Source organism: Erinaceus europaeus, chromosome 10 (assembly GCF_950295315.1).
Source record: "Erinaceus europaeus chromosome 10, mEriEur2.1, whole genome shotgun sequence".
NCBI classification, from domain to species: Eukaryota; Metazoa; Chordata; class Mammalia; order Eulipotyphla; family Erinaceidae; genus Erinaceus; species Erinaceus europaeus.
The window spans coordinates 13,313,698-13,339,547 of NC_080171.1; the positions used below are offsets into that span (position 1 = coordinate 13,313,698).

General features: G+C 45.9%; 1 protein-coding gene across 1 annotated transcript in view; it reads left to right on the top strand.

Annotated features, from left to right (window-relative positions):
• The window catches only part of GABBR2 (gamma-aminobutyric acid type B receptor subunit 2), a 521,049-nt gene that overhangs the window by 302,091 nt on the left and 193,108 nt on the right, over positions 1–25,850 (top strand). The window contains exon 7 of the mRNA XM_016189321.2: positions 17,671–17,907. Coding sequence (XP_016044807.2) covers positions 17,671–17,907 — 237 coding nt within the window. The remainder of the gene's footprint in view (positions 1–17,670; positions 17,908–25,850) is intronic.

Consider the following 25,850-nt stretch of genomic DNA (forward strand, 5'->3'; position numbering starts at 1 on the left):
ACACAAGACTGAGGAAGGAGAGGGGGAGATGGAGAGGAGAGGAGAGGAGGCACCAAGGCATCACTCTGGCATATGCAATGCCCAGAATTAAGCCAGAACCTCATCATTCAAGTCCTGCACTCTGAATACTTAATAATTATTTTTACTTAAGGACAGAACCACCACCTAGGCCACAAGAAAGAATATTAGAAACAACCCTGAAGTCAGCCTTCCCATTCAATACCCACCACCAAAAGTTCCCAGTCTTCTGATTTCTGCCATTTAGGTCTTGACTATTATGTTGCTTTTGAACATTATAGTACACTTCTTCCCGAATATGTTGAAATTCCTTTCCTATAGTAAGTATTCTGATCTGTCTAGTTAAGTTTTCCTTCAGTATCTTTGTTTGCTGCCATGACTTCACTGGAACTTCATAGCATTCCAGGTAGACTATTTTATTTTTCTTTTTTCCAGATGGAAGAGGGATGGAAGGAGAGGGGGAGAGAGGGGGAGAGAGAGAGAGAGAGAGAGAGAGAGAGAGAGAGAGGAAGAAGAAGAAGAAGAGGAGGAGGAGGAGGAGGAGAGAGAAGGGAAGGGAAGGGAAGAAGGGAAGGGAAGAGAAAAGAAGGAGAGGGAGAGGGAGAGAGAGAGAGAGAGAGACAGAGACAGAGAGAGAGAGAAAGGGACAACTTCATGCTCATGAAGCTTCCCCTGTGCCTAGTGTTCTCATGTTCAGATGTTCCTCACACATGGTAAAGTATGTGCTCTACCAGGTGAGCAATCTCTCAGCTCCTTAATATCTTTAGATTTTGAGTGGATTTATCTTTCTGGCAGCTATTCTAACTTACTCTTAAATACTTCTTAAACCGACTTTCCTACAACATCTGTCTTCTTGCTTTTCACCAGGATATGATTGGGATATAGACAGGAATGGTTGTGGTCCTAAAATATGTTCATTCTTCTTTAATTATTTTGCAGTTTTGGTATTTCTGCCAGCAATTGTTGGTGAGGACATGAGTTTACATAGAATATTTGTAGCGATAAAACTATTGAACATAGTATGAGGAGGCTAATATCTAATTTTTGTTGTTTTCAGGCTGCCTGGACTACATATATATATATATATATATATATATATATATATATATATATATATATATATATTTTAAACTACCAGAATTTTTTTATTCTAATAAAGGCTTTTCCCCCAAGGTCATGAAGATATTTTCCTGTCTTGTCTTTTACAAATGTCATGGCTTTACCTTTCCAATGTATTTCTGTAATCAAACTGGAATTGATGTGTACAGTGTGAGGTGAGGATCAACGTTTTCTTTTTCATATGAATATCTAATTGATCAGCAACAGCTATTGACAAGTCCATCTTTTCCCACACTGGGCTTCCATTATCACTTCGGTCATGAATCAATGATTAGATGTATTTATATGCTTCTAAACATTTTCTCCTCATTTTGCTAGTTTTTTTCCAACAAACACTTCTACCTGATTGCTATAGCTTTACACTAAGTTTGGTAACCATTAGTTCAAGTCCTCTCTTTTCTTCCATATTTATTCATTAAAACTGTTTTGGCTATTTGTCTCTGAATTTCTACATACATTTTATTACTCTGATTAGTAATTTTTATACTCATACACACAAATTTGCTCTATTTTTTATTAGTGATTAAATAATGATCAACATCATGGGATAAGAGCAGTACAATTCCATACAATTCCCACTGCCAGAGTTCTGTATCCTATCCCCTCAAGTTCCCTATTCTTTTTCCCACTGGAAATATGGGCCAAAGGTCTTTATGGGGTACAGAAGGTTTTATTTTAGTTTTAGTAAATCTGTAGATCAACTTAGGGACACTGACATATTAATAATATTATCTTTTCAATCCATGAACTTTTTGTACATGCCTGCAATACTTAGGTCTTCTTAAATTTCTTCCTGAAATATTATGTAATTTTTCTGTGCAGAATTCTTATACATGTTTTATTTGATTTATTCCTAGGTAGTTGATGTATTTTGGTGAATAAATGTGCAAATTACTATTGGGTGCATATTTAGGAGTGGAATTTCTGACTCATAGAATATACATATGTTCAGCTTTAGCAGATACTGCCAAACAGGATTCTAAAGTGGTTGCACCAGTTTTCATAACCATCAGCAGTTACTGAGGAGTCCAGTTGGTTCACATGTTCACCATTTGGTACTGTCAACTTTTAATTTTAGTCAGTCTAGTGGGTGGATACTGGTATGTCATTTTAGTTTAAATTGACATTGCTCTGATGACTAAATAAATTCGACACCTCTTCAAGTTTTAATGACCTTTTAATTTTTTTTTTGTTTGTTTGTTTTTATTGGTAGTGGGTTACAAGTTTGTTAGACTGCAGAATATGGTTCCACAATGTACTGGCTACCAAAATTCTATATCTCCACTGTCCCATATCCCACAGAGAACCACCATAGTCCTTATAAAGTCTTAAAAACAGTTTGTTTGTGCCTGTTACTTTTTTTGTTGCAAATTCATGTGTGTCAGTTCTCTAGATTCCACATGTGAGTGAAACCATCTGGTAGTTTTCGTCTATCTCTTTACTTATTTTGCTAAGCATAATCATCGCCAGTTCCATCCATTTTGTCCCAAAGGATACAATATTATCTTTTTTGATTGCAGAGTATTCCATGGAGCTTATATCCCTTAATTTCTTTATTTTTTATTTATAAAATGGAAATATTGACAAGACTATAGGATAAGAGGAGTACATTTCCACACAATGTCCACCCCCAGAGCTCCATATCTAATCCCCTTTCTTGATAACTTCCCTATTCTTTATTCCTCTGGGAGTATGGACCCAGGATCATTGTGGGGTGCAGAAGATGGAAGGTCTGGCTTCTGTAATTGCTTCCTTGCTGATCATGGGTATTGGTAGGTCGATCCATACTCCCAGCCTGTCTCTCTCTTTCCCTAGTGGGGCGGGGCTCTGGGGAGGCGGGGTTCAAAGACACAGCCAGACTTCACTGGGGTTTCATTTCTCCAGGCCAAGTTTTAGAGATAGAAAGTCAGAGACAGAGATAGATAAACAACAGCCCTGAAGCTTTCTTCAGTGTAATGGGTTGGGTCTAGGCTTGAATCTGGGTCGTGCCTATACAAAGCAACTGCACTGTTCGAGTGGGAGAGATTTTGTCCAACCTTAGTGACCCTTTGTATATCTTCTTGTAAATTGCCTGTTCAACTCTTTTGCCCATTTTTCCAATTGTGTTTTTCACATTGGCTTATGGTTCTTATTTTCTTATATGAATATTATATATATGCAATGTCTTTTTCCACTCTAACATATTTTATACTTTTAATGATGTGCACTGATATATTCCTAATTTTTGTTTTTAGGTTATACCAGGTAGTGAACTTAAAGGCTCAGTCATATGTGATATTGCTGAGAAGCCCCTAGGTCCATTTTTCTCCTCCTTCTCCTCCTCTCCGCCCCCAAAAAATGTTATTTCTGAGGCTGGCTGCCAACACTACAAAATCCATTGTTCCCAGCAGCCATTTTTTTCCATTTTATTGGCTAGGACAGAAAGAAATTGAGAGGGGATGGGGAGAGAGAGAGAGAGATAAAGACAGACACCTGCAGACCTGCTTCATTGCTTTTGAAGCAACTCCCCTGCAGTTGGGGAGCCAGGGATTTGAACCTGGATCCTTTCATGGGTCCTTGCACTTAGTACTATATACACTTAAATGGATGTGCCACCACCCAGCCTCCTGCTCCTCCTCCTTCTATTCTTCTTCTCCTCCTCCTCTCCCTCCTCCCCATATCCCCCCCAAAAAATATTTCTGAGGCTGGCTGCCAACCCTACAAATCCACTGTTCTTGGCAGCCATTTTCTCCATTTTATTGGCTAGGACAGAATGAAATTGAGAGGGGATGGGGAGACAGAGAGAGAAAGATAAACACCTGCAGACCTGCTTCATTGCTTGTGAAGCGACTCCCCTGCTATTGGGGAACCAGGGGTTCAAACCTGTACCCTTGCATGGGTTCTTGCACTTAGTACTATATACAACTAATGGAGTGTGCCACTGCCCAGCCTCCTGCTCCTCCTCCTCCCATCCTCCTCCTCTTCCTTCTCCTCCTCCTCCTTTTTTTTTTTTTTTTTGCCTCCAGGGTTATTGCTGGGGCTGAGTGCCTGCACCATGAACCCACTGCTCCTGGCGGCCATTTTTTTCCCATTTGTGTTGCTCTTGTTGTTCTTGTTGTTATTGTTATTTATGTTGTGGTTGTTGGATAGGATAGAGAGAAATGGAGAGAGGAGGGGAAGACGGAGAGGGGGAGAGAAAGACAGACACCTGCAGACCTGCTTCACCGCCTGTGAAGCGACTCCCCTGCAGGTGGGGAGCCAGGGGCTTGAACTGGGATCCTTAAGCAGGTCTTTGAGCTTCGCGTCATATGTGCTTAACCCGCTGTGCTACCACCCGACTCCCCCTTCTTCTTTTTGTTTAAACAAGAGAGACTGAGAGAGATATATAGGCGAGAGACACCCCAACACCACTCTACTATCCGTGGACTTTCCCTGGTGCCACCTGTAGTGCTCCCCTGCGGTGCTGGGACTCCAACCCCAGGGGTTCGAGCATGATGACATGCACACTCCCCGAGGACCTATTTGCAGGCCCTTCAGTTCTTAGTACTAATACTGTCCAGTTTATTGTTGCCCAGTCCTTTTCTGACTAGCATATGTTGTGTCCCAGCTTAGTGCCTTTGCTTGCTCAAGTTCATGAAGATGTTTTCCACTCTCAGTCTCTGTTTCCTGTGGATTCCAGTTCTCTGGCAATAGCCTTTATCACTTCATCTGTTTTCTTGAACATATAAACCTTGCTATCTTAAAGAGAATGTCTATTAGCTTCAAGATTCACATCACCAGTGGACCTAATTCTCAGCCCTCTTATTATTCTTTCCTTCCTTTTTTTTCCTTAAAAAAAAAATGTTTGTATTTCCTGGGCTACCTGATAAACTCGACTAATTGACTTGAATATGAAAAATTATAGAGACTACATACAAATGGTATGATCTTTATCCAGAGGAAATGTATGGATCTTTAAGCAGGCAATTGGAAAAGGGACACATAGCCTTAATCTAATCAAGAACTGAGATTATTCCAAGCTGGATTTTCATTTCTGTAAAACCTGGCTTAGTTTAATTTGCACTGATCCATGGTACTTGTCCTTCTGTGTTCTCAGCTGAAATCATGGTGACTTTAATTGTCGTCTTCCCTCTATGACAAAACTCCAGACACGTCTGTGTACTTTCTTAGCCCCATCCGCCACAACTCTTTGCTCCTATTTTTAGCCACCTGCTTAATTATCAGTAAACATTTTCCAAGTGCAAATGGCAGTTTGAATGCCAGGCTCCCATTTCTGTCCTCTACCCCCTCGCCCATCCGCACACCCAGAGACCTTGGCCTGTAAGTCTTGCTTCCCTGGTGGCCTTATCTACAAGGGTTTAACTGTCTTCTCTTTCCTCCAAGGTTGCTGAAGTCTCTGATCCAATTCCTTATGCTTCTGCAGTGAGCCTTCCTTCTTATAACCCGGCAAATGTGCCAGGGAAAACAACAAAGATGTAGTACTACCTGCCGGGATAGCCTGAGAGTGCTGGGGGAGCTGGCATACTACCCAACAACTACCCTCATCTCGAAGCCTTTCTCTCCTCTGCAGGATCTAGGCTCCTCTAGTCCTGCAGCTCCTAGTTGCTCTCTGGGTTCCTGTGGAGCCCCAGCTCAGGGCAGTAAAACCTGGGTGACAACAACATTTCTCCTTTTGTTTTTAACATCAGTTTACAACATTTTAAGTTTTGTTTTTTGTTTTTTTTGCCTCCAGGGTTATCACTGGGGCTCAGTGCCTACATTATGAATCTGTTGCTCCTGGCAACCATCTTTTTTCCATTGTTGTTGTTGTTGATGATATTGTTGGACAGAACAGAAAGAAATGAAGAGAGGAGGGGAAGACAGAGATGGGGAGAGAAACCTGCAGACCTGCTTCACCAATTATGAAGCAACACCCCTGCAGATGGGGAGCCGGGGGCTCAAACCAGGATCCTCACGCAGGTTCCTGTACTTCTCACTATGTGCCTTTAACCCTGTGTGCTACTGCCTGGCCTCCACATTTTAAGATTTTAGGACTATAGTTTGACACCTGTGTGTGTATGTATATACAGTTCACCCCACCCAGCACCAAAGTTCCTATCCCATTGAAGTAACTGAACCCTTCCAGCCACCTCTCCCCCTGTCCCTCATGGCCTCTGACCCCCACTGTAATTTTCAGTGTCTAAGAGGCAGTTGCGTCTCTCCCCCCCCCCAAGTTTAATTATCTGTATTCCACTTATGAGTGAAGCCATCTGGTGGCCTTTCCCCTCTATACTTACTTCACTTAACACAGTCGCCTCCAGTCCTGCCCAACTTGTGCCTAGCAGCACAGTTCCTGGAGGCTTCCTTCTTCCAGGAAGCAGGAATCAGTTTGGTTGTGCTGGAATGACAGGTTTCCAATGCTGAGTCACCATGTTGGGGAGCAACCTTGTGTGGGTATCCTGGGAACCTAACCTCTATTTATAACAGAGTCTCTATGGGGAAATATGTCCCCCGTTCCAACAACTGCCTTTCAGATAAATGCTGGAGCCCAAGCGGTCTTGTAATTGGGAGGATCACTATGAAGTTATTTTTTCAGGAACGTTTAACATGATAAACGTGACCTCAGAGAATGAGTAATTAATCAACGTGGTGTCAGCTTCACAATGGCAGAAACTCTGCTGCCCTAAATATTTGGAGGCCTCCTTATACACACCCATGACATTTTTGCCAGATAATTGTGAGAGTATTTCTCCGTGCTGTCATTGTTTTGCCCAAGGGAGATTGGTGCCGGCTTCATTGGGGATCAGTGATGAATAGCTTGGGATGGAATGCAGGGGCAATAACTTTGACGCTGTGCTTGCAAAGACAGTGAGAATAAGGCCACCTTTCAGGGCCTAGCTGCACCTGTGTCCCATTCCAAGGACACTACTCATAGAAATGGGACAGAAAGTTATCAGTTACGTCTCCTAAGTTCTCTACTTGCCTCTCTTCCCCTAGATGCAGAATAGCTTCATAGGATCTGAAAGGTAGGGAACTACAGTTGGTGTGTGCATGTATTTGAATAAGCAATATGATATTTTTAAAAAATAGAGATAAATTTATTTATTTATTTATTTATTTATTTGGTAGAGACAGAGAGAAAGGTTTCCCTCTGCAGGTGGGTGGAAACCAGGGACTTGAACCTGGGTCCTTGCACGCTGTAATGTGAGTGCTTAACTAAGTGTGTCATGGCCTGGCCCCTAAGCAATAAGATCTTGGTCTCCCTACAGTCCCCCCCCACACACACACAAAAGTTTGAAAATGCACTCATTAGGAAGGGAATAGAGAGCATAATGGTTATGCAAAGGGACTCTCATGCCTGAGGCTCTAGAAGTCCCAGGTCCAATTCTCTGCACCACCATGAGCCAGAGCTGAGCAGTGCTTTGGTGAGAAGAAAAAGAAAGAGAGGGAAGGAGAGAGACAGAGACAGAGACACAGAGAGAGAAAGAAGGAAGGAAAGGGAGAGAGGGAGGGAGGAAGGAAGGAAGGAAGGAAGGGAGGGAGGGAGGGAGGGAGGGAGGAAGGGAGGAAGGGAGGGAGGAAGGGAGGAAGGAAGGAAGGAAGGGAGGAAGGAAGGAAGGAAGGGAGGAAGGGAGGGAGGGAGGAAGGAAGGAAGGGAGGAAGGAAGGAAGGAAGGGAGGAAGGAAGGGAGGGAGGGAGGAAGGAAGGGAGGGAGGGAGGAAGGGAGGGAGGGAGGGAGGAAGGAAGGAAGGGAGGGAGGGAGGAAGGAAGGGAGGGAGGGAGGGAGGAAGGAAGGAAGGAAGGGAGGAAGGAAGGAAGGGAGGGAGGGAGGGAGGGAGGGAGGGAGGGAGGAAGGAAGGAAGGAAGGGAGGGAGGGAGGGAGGGAGGGAGGAAGGAAGGAAGGAAGGAAGGAAGGGAGGGAGGGAGGAAGGAAGGAAGGAAGGGAGGAAGGAAGGAAGGGAGGAAGGAAGGAAGGAAGGAAGGGAGGAAGGGAGGAAGGGAGGGAGGAAGGGAAGAAGGAAGGAAGGGAGGGAGGAAGGAAGGAAGGAAGGAAGGGCGGAAGGAAGGAAGGGAGGAAGGAAGGGAGGGAGGGAGGAAGGGAGGAAGGAAGGAAGGGAGGAAGGAAGGGAGGGAGGGAGGAAGGGAGGAAGGAAGGAAAGGGAGGAAGGGAGGAAGGGAGGGAGGAAGGAAGGAAAGTGCACTAATCATCTCCCACTGAGATCAAGCCTCAAGGCTGAACTCCTGAGGGTTCATTTTGTAGTACGCCCCAGTGGCGTGCTTCAGTTGAGAGAGAAGATTGAACATGTCAGTGGGGCGGAGGGGGTGTGTGTGTGTGTGTGTGTACATAGCTTACAAGGGAGCAAAGAGAGTGCCTGCTTTTGCTTTACCACACAGGACCCAAGTTAAAGCCCTCAGATACGGTATCACTAGGGCAGGGGGAAGCCTTGGTGCTGTGACTTCTCTCCCTCTCCCTCTGCCCCTCCTCTCTCTTCCCCTCCCCCTCCCTGCCCCTCCCCCTTCCCATCGTCCTCTTTCTCCCTCTCTGTCTCCCCTCCCCTTTCACTCTCCCTTTCTCCCTTTTCCTCTCCCTCTCCCTCTCTTCCTCTCCCTCTCCCTCTCTTCCTCTCCCTCTCCCTCTCTACCTACCTCTTTCTCCCTCTTCCTCTCCACCTCTACACACCACACACACCACACACACACACACACACACACATGCACATGCACACACACAAAATTAAATAACAATGAAACGCTAGTGATGACAAAATAAAGGAAGGAAAGGTGGAAAGAATGGAGAGGAGGAGGAAGGAAGGAGATGCCAGCTGATTATCACCTGCTGAACAAATGATGCTCACTCAGTGCCAGATGCCACCAGCCCTCAGACACCTTTGTACATCAGAGAAGGGTCACTGGAGCAAAGGCCAGGAGAAAGGAAGTGTCATATTCGTCTCATGCTTGAAGCAGTTAGAGAAAATAGGGGCCGGGTGCTGGCATACCTGGTTACAATGCACAAGGACCCGGGTTCAAGCCCCTGGTCCCCACCTACAAGGGGAAAGTTTTGTGAGTAGTGAAGCAGTGCTTAAGGTGTCTCTCTGTCTCTCCCTCTTTATCACTCCATTCACTCCCAATTTCTGGATTTTTCTACCTAGTAAAGTTAAAAAAAGAGAGAGAGAGAGAGAGAGAGAGAGAGAAAGAAATATAGGGGGTATGGTGGTAGTACCCACCCACACAAGGGTCTAGGTTTGAGCCCCTGGCTTCCTACCTGTGGAGGGTGGAGCTTCACAGGCAGTGAGGCAGGTCTGCAGGTGTCTCTCTCTGTCTTCCCTCCCCTCTCAATTTCTCTGTGTCCTATCCAATAAAAAAATAAATAAAAAGGAAAAAAATGGCCACCAGGAGCAACGGATTCATAGTGCTGGTCCTGAGCCTCAGCAATAACCATAGTGACAAAATAAATAAAATAATAAAGAGAGAGAGAAATAAGCATTCAAATAATTGTAATGCTTTTAAAATAACCAATTGTTGAATTCCCAACCAGATATTTAAAAATCAAAGGAAATATAAAAGCCATGATAAAAGAAGAAAGTATAACAAGGATGCATTAAGACAAAATCTTCAAAGATATGACTATCACTTTATTGGTATAAAAATCAAAACTACCCATCAATATTTGAATGGGATTACTCTAATTTGAGAAATGCTAATTAAAATCAAAAGGAGAGGGAGTCGGGCGATAGCACAGCAGGTTAAGCACATGTGGCACGAAGCACAAGGACCCACTTAAGGATCTCGGCTCCCCACCTACAGAGAGGTCGATTCATAGGCGGTGAAGCAGGTCTGCAGGTGTCTATCTTTCTTTCTCCTTCTCTGTCTTCCCCTCCTCTCTCTATTTCTCTCTGTCCTATCTAACAACGACAACATCAGTAACAACAACAATAATAACTACAACAACAGTAATAAGCAAGGGCAACAAAAGGGAAAATTTTAAAAAAAAAGGAGTGCATTCCCCACTTACCCCTAAACTAACAAGCTAACAATGATTTCAAAAATTAAAATGCTTCTTGCTGTTAAGGATGCAGAAAAATGAGTACTTGCCATGCACAGTGGTTTTTTGTTGTTGTTGTTGTTTTGTTTTTGATTTTTGTATTTGGGAAGAATAATTTAGCCTATCATATATAAATAGAGTTTAAGCTTTTCCTTATACCTTTTGCCTCAGCAGTTATACTTCTGGGAATCTATCCTGGAAAAATAATTATCAGTATGTGTTCAGGAAATCTAGATACAAGGATTTTTTTTTTTTAGCAGCCTTTTAATGGCGAGGAATTAGTAACAGCCTAACTGCCCGCTAGTGAGAAGTTGTGACATAGCAGGTGATGGGGTTGTGCCTGACTGGGGCTGCGGGTGCTGCCAGCACAAATCTCGGGGCGCCTGTGCTAGAGGGCCAGGCAGGGAAGCCCGTGCTCTCTCCATAGCCAGGGTGGGGGGTTGTGGGACACTACCATGGCCTGGACTCTGGGAGGGTCACTTCATACATTCCGCCTCCCTGAACCCTCGTGGCCACCCGGGAGAGGAGAATCCAAAGACTGATCTGGAGGAAGTAGGAACCCCAGCCCAGGTCACAGGTCATAGAAAACCGAGGTCTAGGGACATATAGGGGGGCTGGTCTACATGCTTCCAAACCCTGTGTGCCCTGACCACTGCGCCAGCTTCCTGTCTCTGCTGCTGGGAGGAGTCTTCTGGAGCATCTGTCCCAACCTCTACGTTGTTCAGTGTGTGTGTATGTGTGTGTGTGTGTGTGTGTGTGTGTGTGGCGGGGATGGGGCTTAGAGAGTGGCTATGGGTATTGCTTTGGGTTCTCGTGACTCCTCAGCAATCGAGGCAAACAACGTCACTGAACCACAGATATTCTGTCTGTGAGAGGAGGCAGCGGTGCACCAAGAAGCAGAAGGCAGGTAGACACATAGATGGGAGAATTGCAGGGTGTGGGAAGTGCAGAAGGAAGGAGAAAGAGAGAGCTGGCAGGAAGAAGTGCCTGTGGGCGGGGGTGAACAGGGCAGTCCAAGGAGGTCATCTCTGAGAAGTGACTAGTGTGGACAGTGGAATGCTGAGAACATGCAGGAACTTTCTGGTGGAGAAAACTTGCAGGAACTTGCAGGAACTTGCAGGTGGAGGACAGAGCTTATACAGAAATCCTCAAATTCAAACAGAACTAACTGAGGACAGTTGAAGGACCCCAAAGTTTTGAGGATTTTTTTTTTTGCCTTCAGGGTTATTGCTGGGACTCACTGCCTGCACCATGAATCCACTGCTCCTGGAGGCCATTTTCTCCCCCTTTTGTTGCCCTTGTTGTTGTAGCCTCGCTGTGGTTATTATTGTTGTTGTTGATGTCGTTAGCTGTTGGATAGGACAGAGAGAAATGGAGAGAGGAAAGGAAGACAGAGAGAGGGAAAGAAAGATAGACACCTGCAGACCTGCTTCACCACCTGTGAAGCGACTCCACTGTAGATGGGGAGCCGGGGTTGCGAACCAGGATCCTTACACCGGTCCTTGTGCTTTGCATCACATGCACTTAACCCACTGCGCTACCGCCTGACCCCCAGTTTCGAGGATTTTAAAAATTATTTATTTATTATTTATTTATCATTATTTATTTATTTATCATTTATTATTTATTCATCATTTATTTATTTATCATTTATTTATTATTTATTTATTTATAGAGACAGAGAGGAATTGAAAGAGGAGGGGGAGATAGGGAGGAAGACAGACAGAGAGACACCTACAGCCCTGCTTCACCAGTCGTGAAGCTTCCCCCCTGCAGATGGAGACCAGGGACTCGAACCTGGGTCCTTGTGTATTATAATGTGTGCACTTAAACAGGTGAGCCACCGCCCGACCCCAGTTTTGAGGATATTTTTCCACCAATTTTTCTTTTTTTTTCCCCCTCCCTCTCCTCTTTTTTTAGATAAGAGATAGAGAGGCAGAGAGTATGAAAGACTAACCAGCACTGAAACTTCCTTCGGGGGGCCGGATGGTGGCGCACCTGGTGAAATGCTCACATCATAGGGCTCAAGGATCTAGCTTCAAGCCCGGGTCCCCACTGGCAGGGGGAAAGCTTGACAATCGGTGAAGCAGGGCTGCAGGTGTCTCCCTCCCTCCCTATCTCCCTCTTCTCTCTAAATTAATCTCTATCCTGTCAAATAAAATAAAGTTAAAAAATAAAAACAAATTATAAAAAGAAGAAAAAATAAACTTCCTTAAGTACAGTGGGGGCCTGACTCCACCTGGGTTCATGCACATGACATCAGTGAGCACTGTACAAGTGACCTATTTTGCTGGCCCTACTTATAGAGGGTGGGAGAGAGACAGACAGAAAGAGAAATACCTGAAACACTGCTCCACCACTCATGAAGCTTCCCCCTTACAGAGAGTGCTCAGGGACTCAAACCTAGGTCCTCACACAAAGCAACTTATGCACTCTACTGGGTATGCCACTACCCAATCCCTCTGCACTCCATTTTTTTTTCAATTTAATAATGATTGACAAGTCCATTGGATAAGAGGGGGTGCAATTCCACACAATTCCCACCACCAGAGTTCCCTGTCCTATCCCCTCCATTGGAAGCTTTCCTGTTCTTGGGAATCCACTTTCTTTTTTTGACATAATTTATAAAATTTTTATTTATTTATTTATTTTCCCTTTTCTTGCTGTTTTTCATTGTTATAGTCATTGTTGTTGTCATTGTTAGGACAGAGAGAAATGGAGAGAGGAGGGGAAGACAGAGAGGGGGAGAGAAAAACAGACACCTGCAGACCTGCTTCACCGCCTGTGAAGCAACTCCCCTGCAGGTGGGGAGCCGGGGGCTCAAACCGGGATCCTTCCGCTGGTCCTTTTGCTCTGCGCCACCTGCGCTTAACCCATTGCGTTACTGTCTGATTCCCAGAAACTTCCCTACTCTTTATCCCTCTGAGAGTATGGACCTAGGGTCATTAATGGGCTGCAGAAGGTGGAAGGTCTGGCTTCTGTAATTGCTTCCCTGCTGAACATGGGCATTGACAGGTAGATCCATACTCCCAGCCTGTCTCTCTCTTTCCCTAGTGGGGAAGGGCTATGGGGAAGCAGAGCTCCAGGACACATTGGTGGGGTTGTCTGTCCAGGGAAGTCTGGTTGGCATCATGCTAGCATCTGGAACCTGGTGGTTGAAAAGAGAGTTAACATACAAAGCCAAACAAATTGTTGACTAGTCATGGACCTAAAGGCTGGACTAGTGCAGATGAAGATTTGAGGGGTCCTCCATTTGGTAGATAGCTGGTAGGCATATTTTAGTTATATTCCAAACGGCCTGTGGCTATACTACTTTTTTTTTTTCCTGAGCCTTACATTTGGTATGCAGGTGGATCCTAATTATTGTCTGGGGAGATGATATTATGGCTGGCAGAAGGACCAGAAAGCTGGATCAGGGAAGAGAGTAGCTCCCAAATATGGGAAAGGGGTATAAATATTGTTGACTGTAAACTCCATTGTTTTGATGTGATCTGGGGTCCATATTCAGCTTAGGAGCCTATGTGACCTCTGCATCTCTGTAGACCATTCTGTGGTCGTAAGTAGGAACATTCCAAGCTGCCCCAATTTCGGCAAGTCTTTGCATCTCTCTGTGCCTCTGACCAGCATGTGATGGACAGGGTCTCAGAGCCTTCCTGGTATAAGCTGACAGTACATCTGGGGTTTGTGTGTGTGATTTGTCCCCAATGGGAGTTTCTCTGATGGCATTCCTGGCAGAGAAGAGCAGACGTGACTTACGATAAGGCCCATGGAGGGGCTGCGGGTAATGGGGTCCCCGTGGGAAGCAGTCATTTGGATATGAGAACCCCAGGGAGGGGAGCAGAAAAGGCAGTTTCATCACTTTGTGGCCACAGTCAGAATGTTAATATTCCCAGTGAAAAACTTTCATGAAATCCAGCTCAACAGGAGAAAAAAAAAAAATCATTGAAAAAAATGTTGAGTTCCTCACAGGCCCCGCTGTATTACGAAAGATGAAATGGGGGGTGCAGTGCGGTGGTCAGAGTGGTCCACACACCTGGGCAGGTGGGATCCTACCTGAGGCTTCGTGCTCCAAGTGATCGTCCTTCAGGCCCCACAGGCCTTGGAAGGTCACAGGGCCTTGCCCACGGGGGTGGGTGGGGTGGACACCTGCCTCCCTGCTCTATATCTGATCTTGGATCCCCTGGGAACCTCTTGCTGGACTGTCCTTCTTGAGGGCAGATCACACCTCTAGGAGGGCCAGAAGAGAGACGGGGGAGCCTGTGGGGGTGCATGCGGTAGAGCCTCCATGTTACCATGTGCAAGGACCCAGGTCCAAGCTTCTGGCCCCTACCTGCAAGGGGAAAACTTCAAGAACAGTGAAACAGTACTGCAGGTGTCTCTCTTGCTCTCTCTCTTCCTGTCTTTTTTTAAATTAAAAAAAATTTTTTTTTATTTCCTTTTGTTGCCCTTGTTGTTGTATTGTTGTTATTGATGCCATTGTTGTTGGATAGGACAGAGAGAAATGGAGAGAGGAGGGGAAGACAGAGAGGGGGAGAGAAAGACAGACACCTGCAGACCTGCTTCATTGCTTGTGAAGTGACTCCCCTGCAGGTGGGGAGCGGGGGCTCGAACCGGGATCCTTAGGCCGGTCCCTGTGCTTTGAGCCTCCTGTGCTTAACCCGCTGCGCCACCGCCCGACTCCCTCTCTCTTCCTTTCTGTTTCCCTGCCCCTTCTCAGTTTCTCTCTATGCAGAAAAATGAATCAATGTATATAATAATAAATAATAATAATAACAGAAAGCAGACGGACTGAAGACTGACCTTTTCTGGGCGTCAGGATAGTGGGTGGGACTCACAGCAAGCTGGCTCCCCCCGCTGCTGTGTCCTCTTCTGACGCTACAAGGACCACCCCAGAATTTTGAGTTCAAACTTGGCTTTCCAGATCAATCATTATTGAGATCTACTTACGATGATGGCAAAATTGAAAATATTGAACAATCTGTTTGTTTGCTTGTCTGTTAATCTGTGGGTGGGTGGTCTGTGCCCGCCCACAACCACATACTTTGGACTCAGGTCCTTTAAATTTGGGGCTGGGTGGGGTGCTGGCTAGGGTACATTAAGCCTCTTTCCTGGCCTTGGTACACAGCTGCCATTACCAGGTCAGTCAAGTTCATCTTCCTTGAGTCTGTTTATTTTTCTTTTTTTTTTAAATTTGTTATATTATCTTTTTTTTTTAATTTTTTTTAATTTTTTTAAATATTTTATTTATTTATTTATTTATTCCCTTTTGTTGCCCTTGTTGTTTTATTGTGGTAGTTATTATTGTTGTTGTCGTTGTTGGATAGGACAGAGAGAAATGGAGAGAGGAGGGGAAGACAGAGAGGGGGAGAGAAAGACAGACACCTGCAGACCTGCTTCACCGCCTGTCAAGCGACTCCCCTGCAGGTGGGGAGCCGGGGTTCGAACCGGGATCCTTATGCCGGTCCTTGTGCTTTGCGCCACCTGCGCTTAACCCGCTGCGCTACAGCCCGACTCCCTATTATCTTTATTTTTATTGGATAGAGGCAGCGAGAAATTGAGAGGAGACAGGATGATTGAGAGGGAGAGAGACACAGAGACACCCGCAGCCCTGCTTCACCACTCGTGAAGCTTTCCCTCTGCACGTGGGGACCAGGGGCTCAAACCCGGGTCCTTGTGCACTGTAACATGTGCGCTCCACCAGGTGCACCAACACCAGGCCCCCGAGTCCATTTCTTCATCTGTAAAACTGCTACCATTTTGGGAGAACGACTGCAGTTTCCAATGGAGGGGATGGGGACTCAGAACTCTGGTGGTGGGAATGGTGCACAATTTTACCCCAAGTTGTCTCATCATTTTTGTAAATCAACATTAAATCACTAGTGAAAATCTTTAAAAAATCTTCACCTGGAGAGTGCACTGCCTTGTCATGTGCAGGGCTCAGGTTCGAGCCCGGCCCTCACTGCACTGAAGGAAGCGTCGGTGCTAAGGTCTCTTTCACTCTTTCTGCTCCCCTTCCACCACTACCGCCAGCTCTCTGAACAAACTCGGTGCACACCTTATGAAGTAGTCATGGGGATTAAAGGAGACAAGCACGGAGAGCCCGGCACTGCGGCCTGGAGAGCAGAGTGGACACTGCTCCGAGTGTGAGGGCTTCGACTCAGGTCTCTGGCTGCCACAGAGGAGCACCGTGCGCAGGGGACGCTTCACGCGTGGTGGAGCTCTGCTATGCTATCTTTCCCTCTCTCTCTCTTCTCTTTCCCTCTCTCCTCCTCCTCCTCTTCCTGCCTTTTTTTTTAAAAAAAAAACTAGAGTCAAAATGACAGCTTTATTAGAGACAAACTTTGTGTGGCATAAACTCAAATCTATGCTTTTCTTTTGTGTTTTGCTTAGATCTTTTTTTTTAATTTTTATTTATAAAAAGGAAACACTGACAAAAACCATAGGATGAGAAGGGTACAACTTCACACAGTTCCCACCGCCAGAACTCCGTATCCCATCCCCTCCCCTGATAGCTTTCCTAGTCTTTATCCCTCTGGGAACATGAGCCCAAGATCATTGTGGGGTGCGGAAGGTAGAAGGTCTGGTTTCTGTAATTGCTTCCCCGCTGAACATGGGTGTTGACAGGTCGATCCATGTCTCTCTCTTTCCCTAGTGGGGAAGGACTTTGGGGAAGCAGGGCTCCAGGACACATTGGTGGGGTCGTCTGCCCAGGGGAAGTCCATTTGGCGTCATGGTAGCATCTGGAACCTGGTGGCTGAAAGAAGAGTTAACATACAAAGCCAAACAAGTTGTTAACTAATCATGAACCTAAAGACTGGAATAGTGCAGATGAAGATTTGGGGAGTCTCCATTTTGTAGCTAGTAGGCCTATTTTAGTTATATTCCAAAGGACCCATGACTATACTAATTTTAAACTTTTTATGATTTTACTTAAGGGTTAACGGTTTACAGTTCAATCTTTAACAGATAGACACAACCTCTCATCTCCCCCTTGATGGGAATCTAGGTGACACAGGAGGACCCCAGTGTCCCTTCGTTCCATCCCTCTCCCTCCTTCCCCAGAGTGCTTTGGTGCAGTATACCACACTGAGTCCAGGTTCCTGCTGTGTTTTCCCTTACTGCTCTTTGCTCTTAAGTTCCACTTCTAAGTGGGATCATTCAGTCTTTTTCTTTTTGTCTTGTCTTACTCATCACGATTCCTTGGAATTCTGACCAGAGTGTTGCAGTGGAGATGGTCCCGCTATTCTTCATAGCTGCATAGTATTCCACTGTATATATGTACCTCAACTTCCTTAGCCATTCATCTGTGGTTGATGCACCACCAGCCACGTTGGAGAGTCTCTTCCCCCTCACTTTGTTTAAACAGAGACCGCCAGGAACAGTGGAGTCGTACAGACACACAAACCTCAGCAACAAAAAATCAAACAGCCTCGCATTTGACCTGGCTCAGAGCCGATGCCAGAGACTGTCAGGACCAAGGACCTGAGGTTGCTCCCAGCTCTGACCTGTTGTCCTGCCCCTTTGTTTCCCAGACTCCACAGCAGTATGAGCGAGAGTACAACAGCAAGCGGTCAGGCGTGGGGCCCAGCAAGTTCCACGGCTACGCCTATGATGGCATCTGGGTCATCGCCAAGACGCTGCAGAGGGCCATGGAGACACTGCACGCCAGCAGCCGGCACCAGAGGATCCAGGACTTCAACTACACGGACCACACACTGGGCAGGATCATCCTCAACGCCATGAATGAGACCAACTTCTTTGGAGTCACGGTCAGTCTCATGCTCCCTCCCGTGTTCTTGTTTTTACTTGGAGACATATGTGCAAGGCGACAGGGGCTGTGAGATGTCCTGTGGCCCTCAGTCCATTGGTTGGCATCGCTGAAAGCACTTCTATAGGTCAGGGAGGCTGTAGAAAGGGAGGCAGGGGGTGGGGGGCCAGGCGGTAGTGCAGTAGGTTAAGTGCACATGGCGCAAAGCTCAAGGACCTTAAGGATCCCGGTTCAAGCCCTGGCTCCCCACCTGCAGAGGAGTCGCCTCACAAGTGGTGAAGCAGGTCTTCAGGTGTCTGTCTTTCTCTCCCCTTCTCTGTCTTCCTTCCTCTCTCCATTTCTCTCTGTCCTATCCAACAGTAACAATGGCAATAATAACAACAACAAGAGCAACAAAAGGGAAAAAAATAGCCTCCAGGAGCAGTGGATTCATAGTGAAGGCACCGAGCCCCAGGAATAACCCTGGAGGCAAAAAAAAAAAAAAAAAGGAGGCAGGGGCGCTCTCTGGCTCACTGGGCAGATGATCACCTCTAGCTCATGGATGAGGAAGAGCAGGTCACATTCACCAGGTGGTGGGTGGAGGAGCGGCCCAGCCAGAGCTCAGGTCTCAAAGAAAGATTCAAATCCTGGCCCTTCACTTTCAAAGAATCTTCTCCAAAGACAGTGTTTTTATTCCCACATGAAATAAGACACCTCCCCCCTTGCAAGGTAGTTAGTTCTAAAGATTTGCCGTAGGGACCAGGCAGTGGCACACCTGGTCGAGCACTCGCATTATAATGCACAAGTTCTCAGGTTTGAGCCCCTGGTGCCCACCTGCAGGGGAAAAGCTTCACAAGTGCTGAAGCAGGGCTGCAGGTATCTCTTTCTCCCTCTCTATCTTCCCCTCTCCTCTCAATTTCTCTCTGTCGCTATCCAATAATAAAACAAAACAAAACAAAAACCTAAAGATTTGCCATTATGAAATAAATCTCACTGATAGTTGTGGAGCAAAAAGTTCCTTGCTCTCTGAGTCTCAAATCCCCCTTCTAGGAAATGGGGTGCTTGTACGTGTCTTACGTAGAGTGGGGAAAACAGCAGTGATGGCAATGTTTCGTGAATGTGTGTTCTGCACTAGAGTCTGTGTTAAGCATTGTATGTATATTAAGCTCAATAATCCATACACAGCACTAGACACAGAGTAAACAGTAAGTGTCAGTGATGGTAATTCTCTCTCTCTCTCTCCTTCTCTTTCTTTTTGGTGAAACTATGGCCTCATACATGTGTTATTCCATTACTCTGTGCCACTTTTTCCATTAAGATAGACACACACACACACACACAGAGGTAGACATCATAGCATAGAAGCTTCCTCTGGTGCCCAGGCCACTTCCCATGTGGTACTGGGGCTCAAACCTAGGTGGCATGTATGGCAATGCAGCCCCCCCACTCCGTGCACTATCTCTGCAACCCCAGATTGTGAATAATGGCCTCATTACTTGGATATGTCATCCCTGGGAAGTAGGGACTGTCTTTAAACTCACAAGATGTGAAAAGACTGGAACTCAGAGCTCTGTGAAGTGACGGTCACTCAGAGGTAGAGCTGGGGTCTGAATCTGGGGCTCCCCTGCTGGGTTGCATCACCCTGGTCATGGGCATCGGTCGTAGGTCTGATGCATTTGTCACGGACTCTGTTCCTAGCAAATACAGACAATTTGTCGTAAAAACAATGTGAATGCACTGAATGTTCCACCCTATTCTCATTTAAAGAGACCTCTACAGATTTGCTTTGTCTTGAGCTGTGATAGAGAGAGAGGCAGATGAGTTGACTGAATTTTTAAAAATTTTTAAATTTTTAAATTTTTAAAAATTTTTTATTAATGTTATAATAATGATTAACAGCATTGTAAGATAACGGGTACAGTTCCACACACTTCCCACCACCAGGGTTCTGTATCCCATCCCCTCCATTGGAAGCTTCCCTATTCTTTATCCCTCTGGGAGTATGGACCAAAAATCTTTATGGAGTTCAGAAGGTGGGAGGTCTGGCTTCTGTAATTTCTTCTCCGCTGGACATGGGCATTGACAGTTTAATCCACACCCCCAGCCTGTTTCTGTCTTTCCATAGTGGAGCAGGGCTCTGGGGGAGGTGAGGTTCTAGGACACATGGGTGAGGTCGTCTGCCCAGAGAAGTCAGGATAGAATCCTAGTAGCATGTGCAACTTGATAGCTGAAAGGCGGTAAGATACAAAACAGGACAAATTGTTGAATAGGAACCTAAAGGTAGGAATAGAATAAATGGTATTCAGGTGGGAAGACGCTAGGTGTGTTCCAAGTGGCCCGTGGCTTCCTGAATGTTCATTTATATTCCTCCATGCGGGGTCTGACGTGCCACATTGACCTGGTGGGCCAGGGCCTGTGCAGGTCCAAGTGCCCAATGGGGAGTCGGGCGGTGGCGCAGCGGATTAAGCACGTGGCGCAAAGCGCAAGGACCGGCAAGGATCCCGGTTCGAGCGCCCGGCTCCCCACCTGCAGGGGAGTCGCTTCACAGGCAGTGAAGCAGGTCTGCAGGTGTCTGTCTTTCTTTCCCCCCCTCTGTCTTCCCCTCCTCTTGTTGGTCTGCTTCTAAATTCTGCTTCTAAGACCCCTTCTGTTGCATTGCTTGCCACTGTGGTCTATTTACATAATCATTGTTTTGCCCTCACTGGTTTAATCCCCACTGGTGCTCGCTTTTTCCTTCTCCCCACCCCTATCCTACTTACTTCCTCTTCTGACCTGACACTTCCGACTCAGGAGATATATAGGACAAGATTGTGATTAGAGATAGCTAGATCACACTGCATTCCCACTCAATAAAGATTGAACTGCGTCCCACTCAGCCATGATCCATGGTCGTCTCTCTCTCTCGCCCACGAAGCTAGCCCGGCATCCTCTCTCCATTTCTCTCTGTCCTGTCCAACAACAACATCAACAACAACAATAACTACAACAGTAATAAAAACAACAAGGACAACGAAAAGGAAATAAATAAATATTTTTTAAAAAGTGCCCAATGATGCTCTTTCTCACGATTTATTTCATTCTGCGTAGTCCTCTCGAGCGCATTCTGTTTTGCTATGAATAGCAAAATTTCATCTTTGTTTTTTACATAGTTGAGAAATACTCTGTTGTGTATACATGGCAGATCTTCTTTGCCCCAGCACCCATCAGTGGGCATCTAGGTTGCTTCCGTATCTTGACCTGTGAATAGTGCTGTGATAGGAGTGTCCCCATCCCTTTCAGTTAAGGGTTTTGTATTCTTTGGGTAGATACTGGGTCATACAGTAGTTCTCTGCTTCAGTTTTTGTTTAGAAACCTCTGTACTGTTTTGCAAAATGGTTACATCAACAATGTGTGAAGGTTCCTTTTTCTCCAGCCCCTGTCAACAGTTGTTGTAACGAGTCTGAAATTACTCTCACAGATGTGAGGCAATATCTCACTGTGGTTTTTGATTTGCATTTGCCTGGTGATAAGTGATGATAAGTACTTTAGGTGCTTGGTGGCTGTGTCTCCTCTTTAGACAAGGTTCTAAATCTTTTTTATGTTGTATTATATTTATTAATGTTTTATATCTATTGATAGAGACAGCCAGAAATTGAGAGGAAGGGGGAGATGGAGAGGGAGAGAGACAGAGAGACACCTGCAGCCCTGCCTCACCACTTGTGAAGCTTTCCTCCTGCAGGTGGGGACCAGGGGCTTGAACCTGGATACTTGCACATTGTAACAAGTGCACTCACACAGGTGCAGCACCACCTGGTCCTGTGTCTTATTTGATCTTCTACCTTTTTTTTTTTTTTTTAATTCTTGAGCTGTCCGAATTAACTGCACACCTTGGACATTAACACCTGTTTAGCTGCACAATGTATAAATGTCTGTTCCCTCCCAGTGGATTGTCATTGTAGGCTCATGATTTCTCTCACAGTCAGAAACTTTTTACTTTACTGTAATCCCATTTATTTATTTTACTTTTGTTTTCCCTTGCCTTTGGGGGTCAAGTTCCTTTTCTCTTTCTTTCTTTCTCTCCCTTTCTTTCTTTCTTTCTTTCTTTCTTTCTTTCTTTCTCTTTTTAACCAGAGCACTGATCAGCTCTGGCTTATGATGGTGTAGTGGATTGAGCCTGGGCTTTGGAACTTCTGGAATGAGGTATTAACCATTATGCTATCTACACCCCAACTCCACCCCACCCCACCCTGCTGGATCAGGTTTCCAAAGACATCTCAAGCCCTACCCAAGCCCAGTGGACCAGAATCTCAGGGAGTTAGGTCCGGCCACCTGTGGCTTAGCAAACCCTGCAGGGGATTCTGACACATGCTAGCATCTGAGGTCCACAGCTCTGGACAGTAGGAACCACTGAGGTTTGCTAGCGAGATTTTGTTTTCTGAATTACCACTCTAAACCTGAAGGTCCAGGAACCAGCTCCTACAGTTCAGAAGTAAAGACCCTGGTTGTCTGCAAAACTAAAGGTTACTCATCCTGGAATCATTTAGAATATTCAATAGCTTCCCTAGTCCATGGGCTTTATGCTCTTTTTTTTTTTCCAAATAGTAAGAGAACAACAGAGAGGAAGAAGGGAAGACACACACACACACACACACACACACACACACACACACACACACACACACATGCACAGAGAGGGGGGGGGGAGAGAGGGAGAGAGAGAGACCACAGCATCTTTGCTCCCTTCAGTGCAGTGGCGGGGGGGCAGGGGCAGGCTCGAGCCTGGACCATGTACATGGCAAAGCAACACACTATCCAAATAGGCTATTTTCCTGGTCCAAACTATTATCTGTTTATCCTCAAAACCTCTTGTTATAATATCTCCCCTGGCTGCCAGTATAAATACAGGGTAAAGAAGGGCTTCTCAGTTGAAAGGAGGAGGAGTATCAGAACATGAGTTCAGAGGCTTAGGAACGGTTTTCTCCCAGGGCCCATGGGTGACAATGCAGCAGAGATGCTTCAGGTAGAATGGATTCATGGATTCAGAGGGCGCTGGGCAGTGGTACCCCCGGGTGAGTGCATGTGTCACCTTGTGCAAGGACCCAGGTTCAAGCTCCGCTCCCCAACTGCAGGGGGAACACTTCACAAGCGGTATACTGGTCTGTAGGTGTCTTTCTCTCTCCTCTATTTCTGCCTCCCCTCTCAATTTCTCTCTGTCCAGGAGCAGAGGGCTTGTAGTGCTGGAACTGAGCACCAGCAATAATCCTGGAGTCAATAAAACAGTGGATTCATAGAGTCCCAGGTTGAAAGGGCTGCATAGAGAGCCGCAGAACCTACTGGTAGGAAGCATCTTACCATCCCTCGTAATCCTCAGACTTGACATTTTGCCTAGACGCCTGGCGTGTCTTGGTTGGAGGTGATTTGTGACAACTATTTCTGAGTGCCTCTTTCACCCAAGCCAAACAATACCTAATTCCCCCCACTCTTGATGAACAATCAGCTAAGACACCTAGAACTCACCAGAGGCATTCTTTCGAATGGGAATTCCCTGGCATGTGTATGTATACCTACCTGCTCTGGTCTGTGATTCACAATTCAGCAAATGCCAGGGTTAAAAGCAGCCTGAAAGGCTCTCAGATTCAACCCCCTCATGTTGGAGCTGCTGTGTCTCTCAAGTCTGAAGAGGGAGCTCGCCAACTCCCAGGAAAGACTAGAGCCGGAAGGGTAGCTTAGAACCTGCCCCCCCACCCCCACACCCCCAGCAGCCTACCTCCCGCTGTACATTTAGCACGGGCTCACTTCTCTCTGCATGATCTTCCTTCCTTCTTTTATCTGAGAAAGAGATTGCAATAATGAATCAATTCCTCACTTCACTCCCGCCCCTTCCTTCTTATCCCTTTTTCACATATTAATCTGAACTTGTATGAGGTTGTAGACAGGTTTCATTAAAACTGTCATCTGATCAGAAAGAAAAAAGAACACCTTCTGACAGAAATAAGAGGTGTCTTTGTGATCCATGGAGACCACAGAAGGCCAAGTTCAGCCATAAGTAAGGAGTCAGAAAGGAGAGGGACAGGAAAGGACAATGGAAATTTTCTATTTGCTAAAGGGTCTTTGTTACACTGCACGCAGTAGACTCCATTTTCCCCTCTCAGGCAGACACTTTATTCTAGGTCACCCTCATTCAGCATGTTTACTATACAGAAAATCGTTTAAACACATTAAATTAATTATATCCATGACTCAATTTCAATTGATTCAATGTGCACACTCTCACCGGGAGCCAGGCCTGTGGCTGACTGTAGCTCGACATGTTGCAGAAGAGATTTCTTTCATGCAGCCCAGCCTGGGAACCTGACTTACACCGGGACTCAGTTCCACCAGGGCCCCGAGGGGCCTCTCCTAGATTCCCTGATCAGGAAACAACTGGGAATGAATTACCATGTGCCCTCCTGCACTAGGATGGCCTGGCCAGCCATGATTCCCTGAGCGTCTGCCTCTGATGCCCAGCCCCAGCATAACCCCCTGTGGTCCACAGACAGTATACTTCCCCATCTGGAGCCCCCTCTCCTGCAAAACATGCGACCAGATATTTAGGTTAGAATGTACTACTCAGGTCTCAGAAACCCAGAGCATTCAGTCAGCAACAAGGATTTGTCTCGGGCAGTGATTCCTAAGATGTCATATGCAAGAGAATCTCCCAGAGAACTTTGTTTGAAATTCAGATTTCTCAGTCCTGTCCTTCCTTGCCCCAACTTCTGAATCAATGACTTAGAAGTAGGGCCAAGAGATTCATATTTCTTTTTTTTAAGTTATCTTTATTTATTTATTGGATAGAGACAGCCAGAAATCAAGAGGGAAGAGGGTAATAGAGAGGGTGAGAGAGACAGAGAGACACCTGCAGCATCGCTTCACCACTCACAAAGCTTTCCCCCTGCAGGTGGGGACTGGGGGCTCGAATTTGGGTCCTTGCACGTTGTAATATGGGCTCTCAACCAGATACGCCACCAACTGGCCCCGGGATTCATATTCATAGCAAGCAGTCTAGGTGATTTTCAAACAGCAGCCTTCAGAATGGCTTAGAGCTACATATGCATACTCGTGAGGACACACAGGCTGTGTGATTTTAACCTGTCTGAGATGCATTTGTCCACACACTCTCACTTGTCTAGTATCGTCTGTGCTGGGTGCTGGGAACTAGGAACACTGAGAGGAGTGATGTGAGGTGCTCTTTCAAAAGTCCCTCCCCCCTGACCGAAGGAGAGGTAGACAAGTAGAAGACTGTTTGCTGGACACCATGCAAGGGCTACCCGAGATCTATCTTCTGACAGGTGGACTGACCAAGGAAAGGTCCTCAAGCTCCCCCGTTCATTAATCAGTAGTCCACATGTGGGTAATAGTGAGATGTCTTGCAAGTTTTCATTCTGGCTCCTGGTACCCACAGCAATGTAGACTTCTAGCCAGACCTTCCTACCCACAGAAAGTACTAACTTCATCAACAAGCTTATATTCATAACCTTTCAAAACATGCTTGGAAATATGTACTTAACACAAATGTAAAAAAAAATCAAGGCTGGGGCTGGGTGGTGGCACATCTGGTTGAGTGCACAAGGACCTGGGTTCAAGTCCCCAGTCCCTATCTGCAAGAGGAAAACATCTTGAGTGGTAAAGCAGTGCTGCAGGTATATCTCTATCTCTTTTCTTCTCTATCTCCCCTTTCCTCTTGACTTCTGGCTGTCTATATCAAATAAATAAAAATAAATTTTTTAAAAATCAAAGGAGACTTACAGAGGCGGGGCTACAGCAGCAGCTGTGCCTCTCTCCTCTCCCAGTCAACTAGGAATAACAAAGAAGATCACCAGAGAACACAACAAGACAAGACTAGGACCACTTTGGGAACCCATCAAGTTATGGGTGAGTGCAAATATATGTGGCTTGTGGACAGGGAGGATCCTAAGGTGAGATTCCTGGGGCTGAAAGCCTGTACCT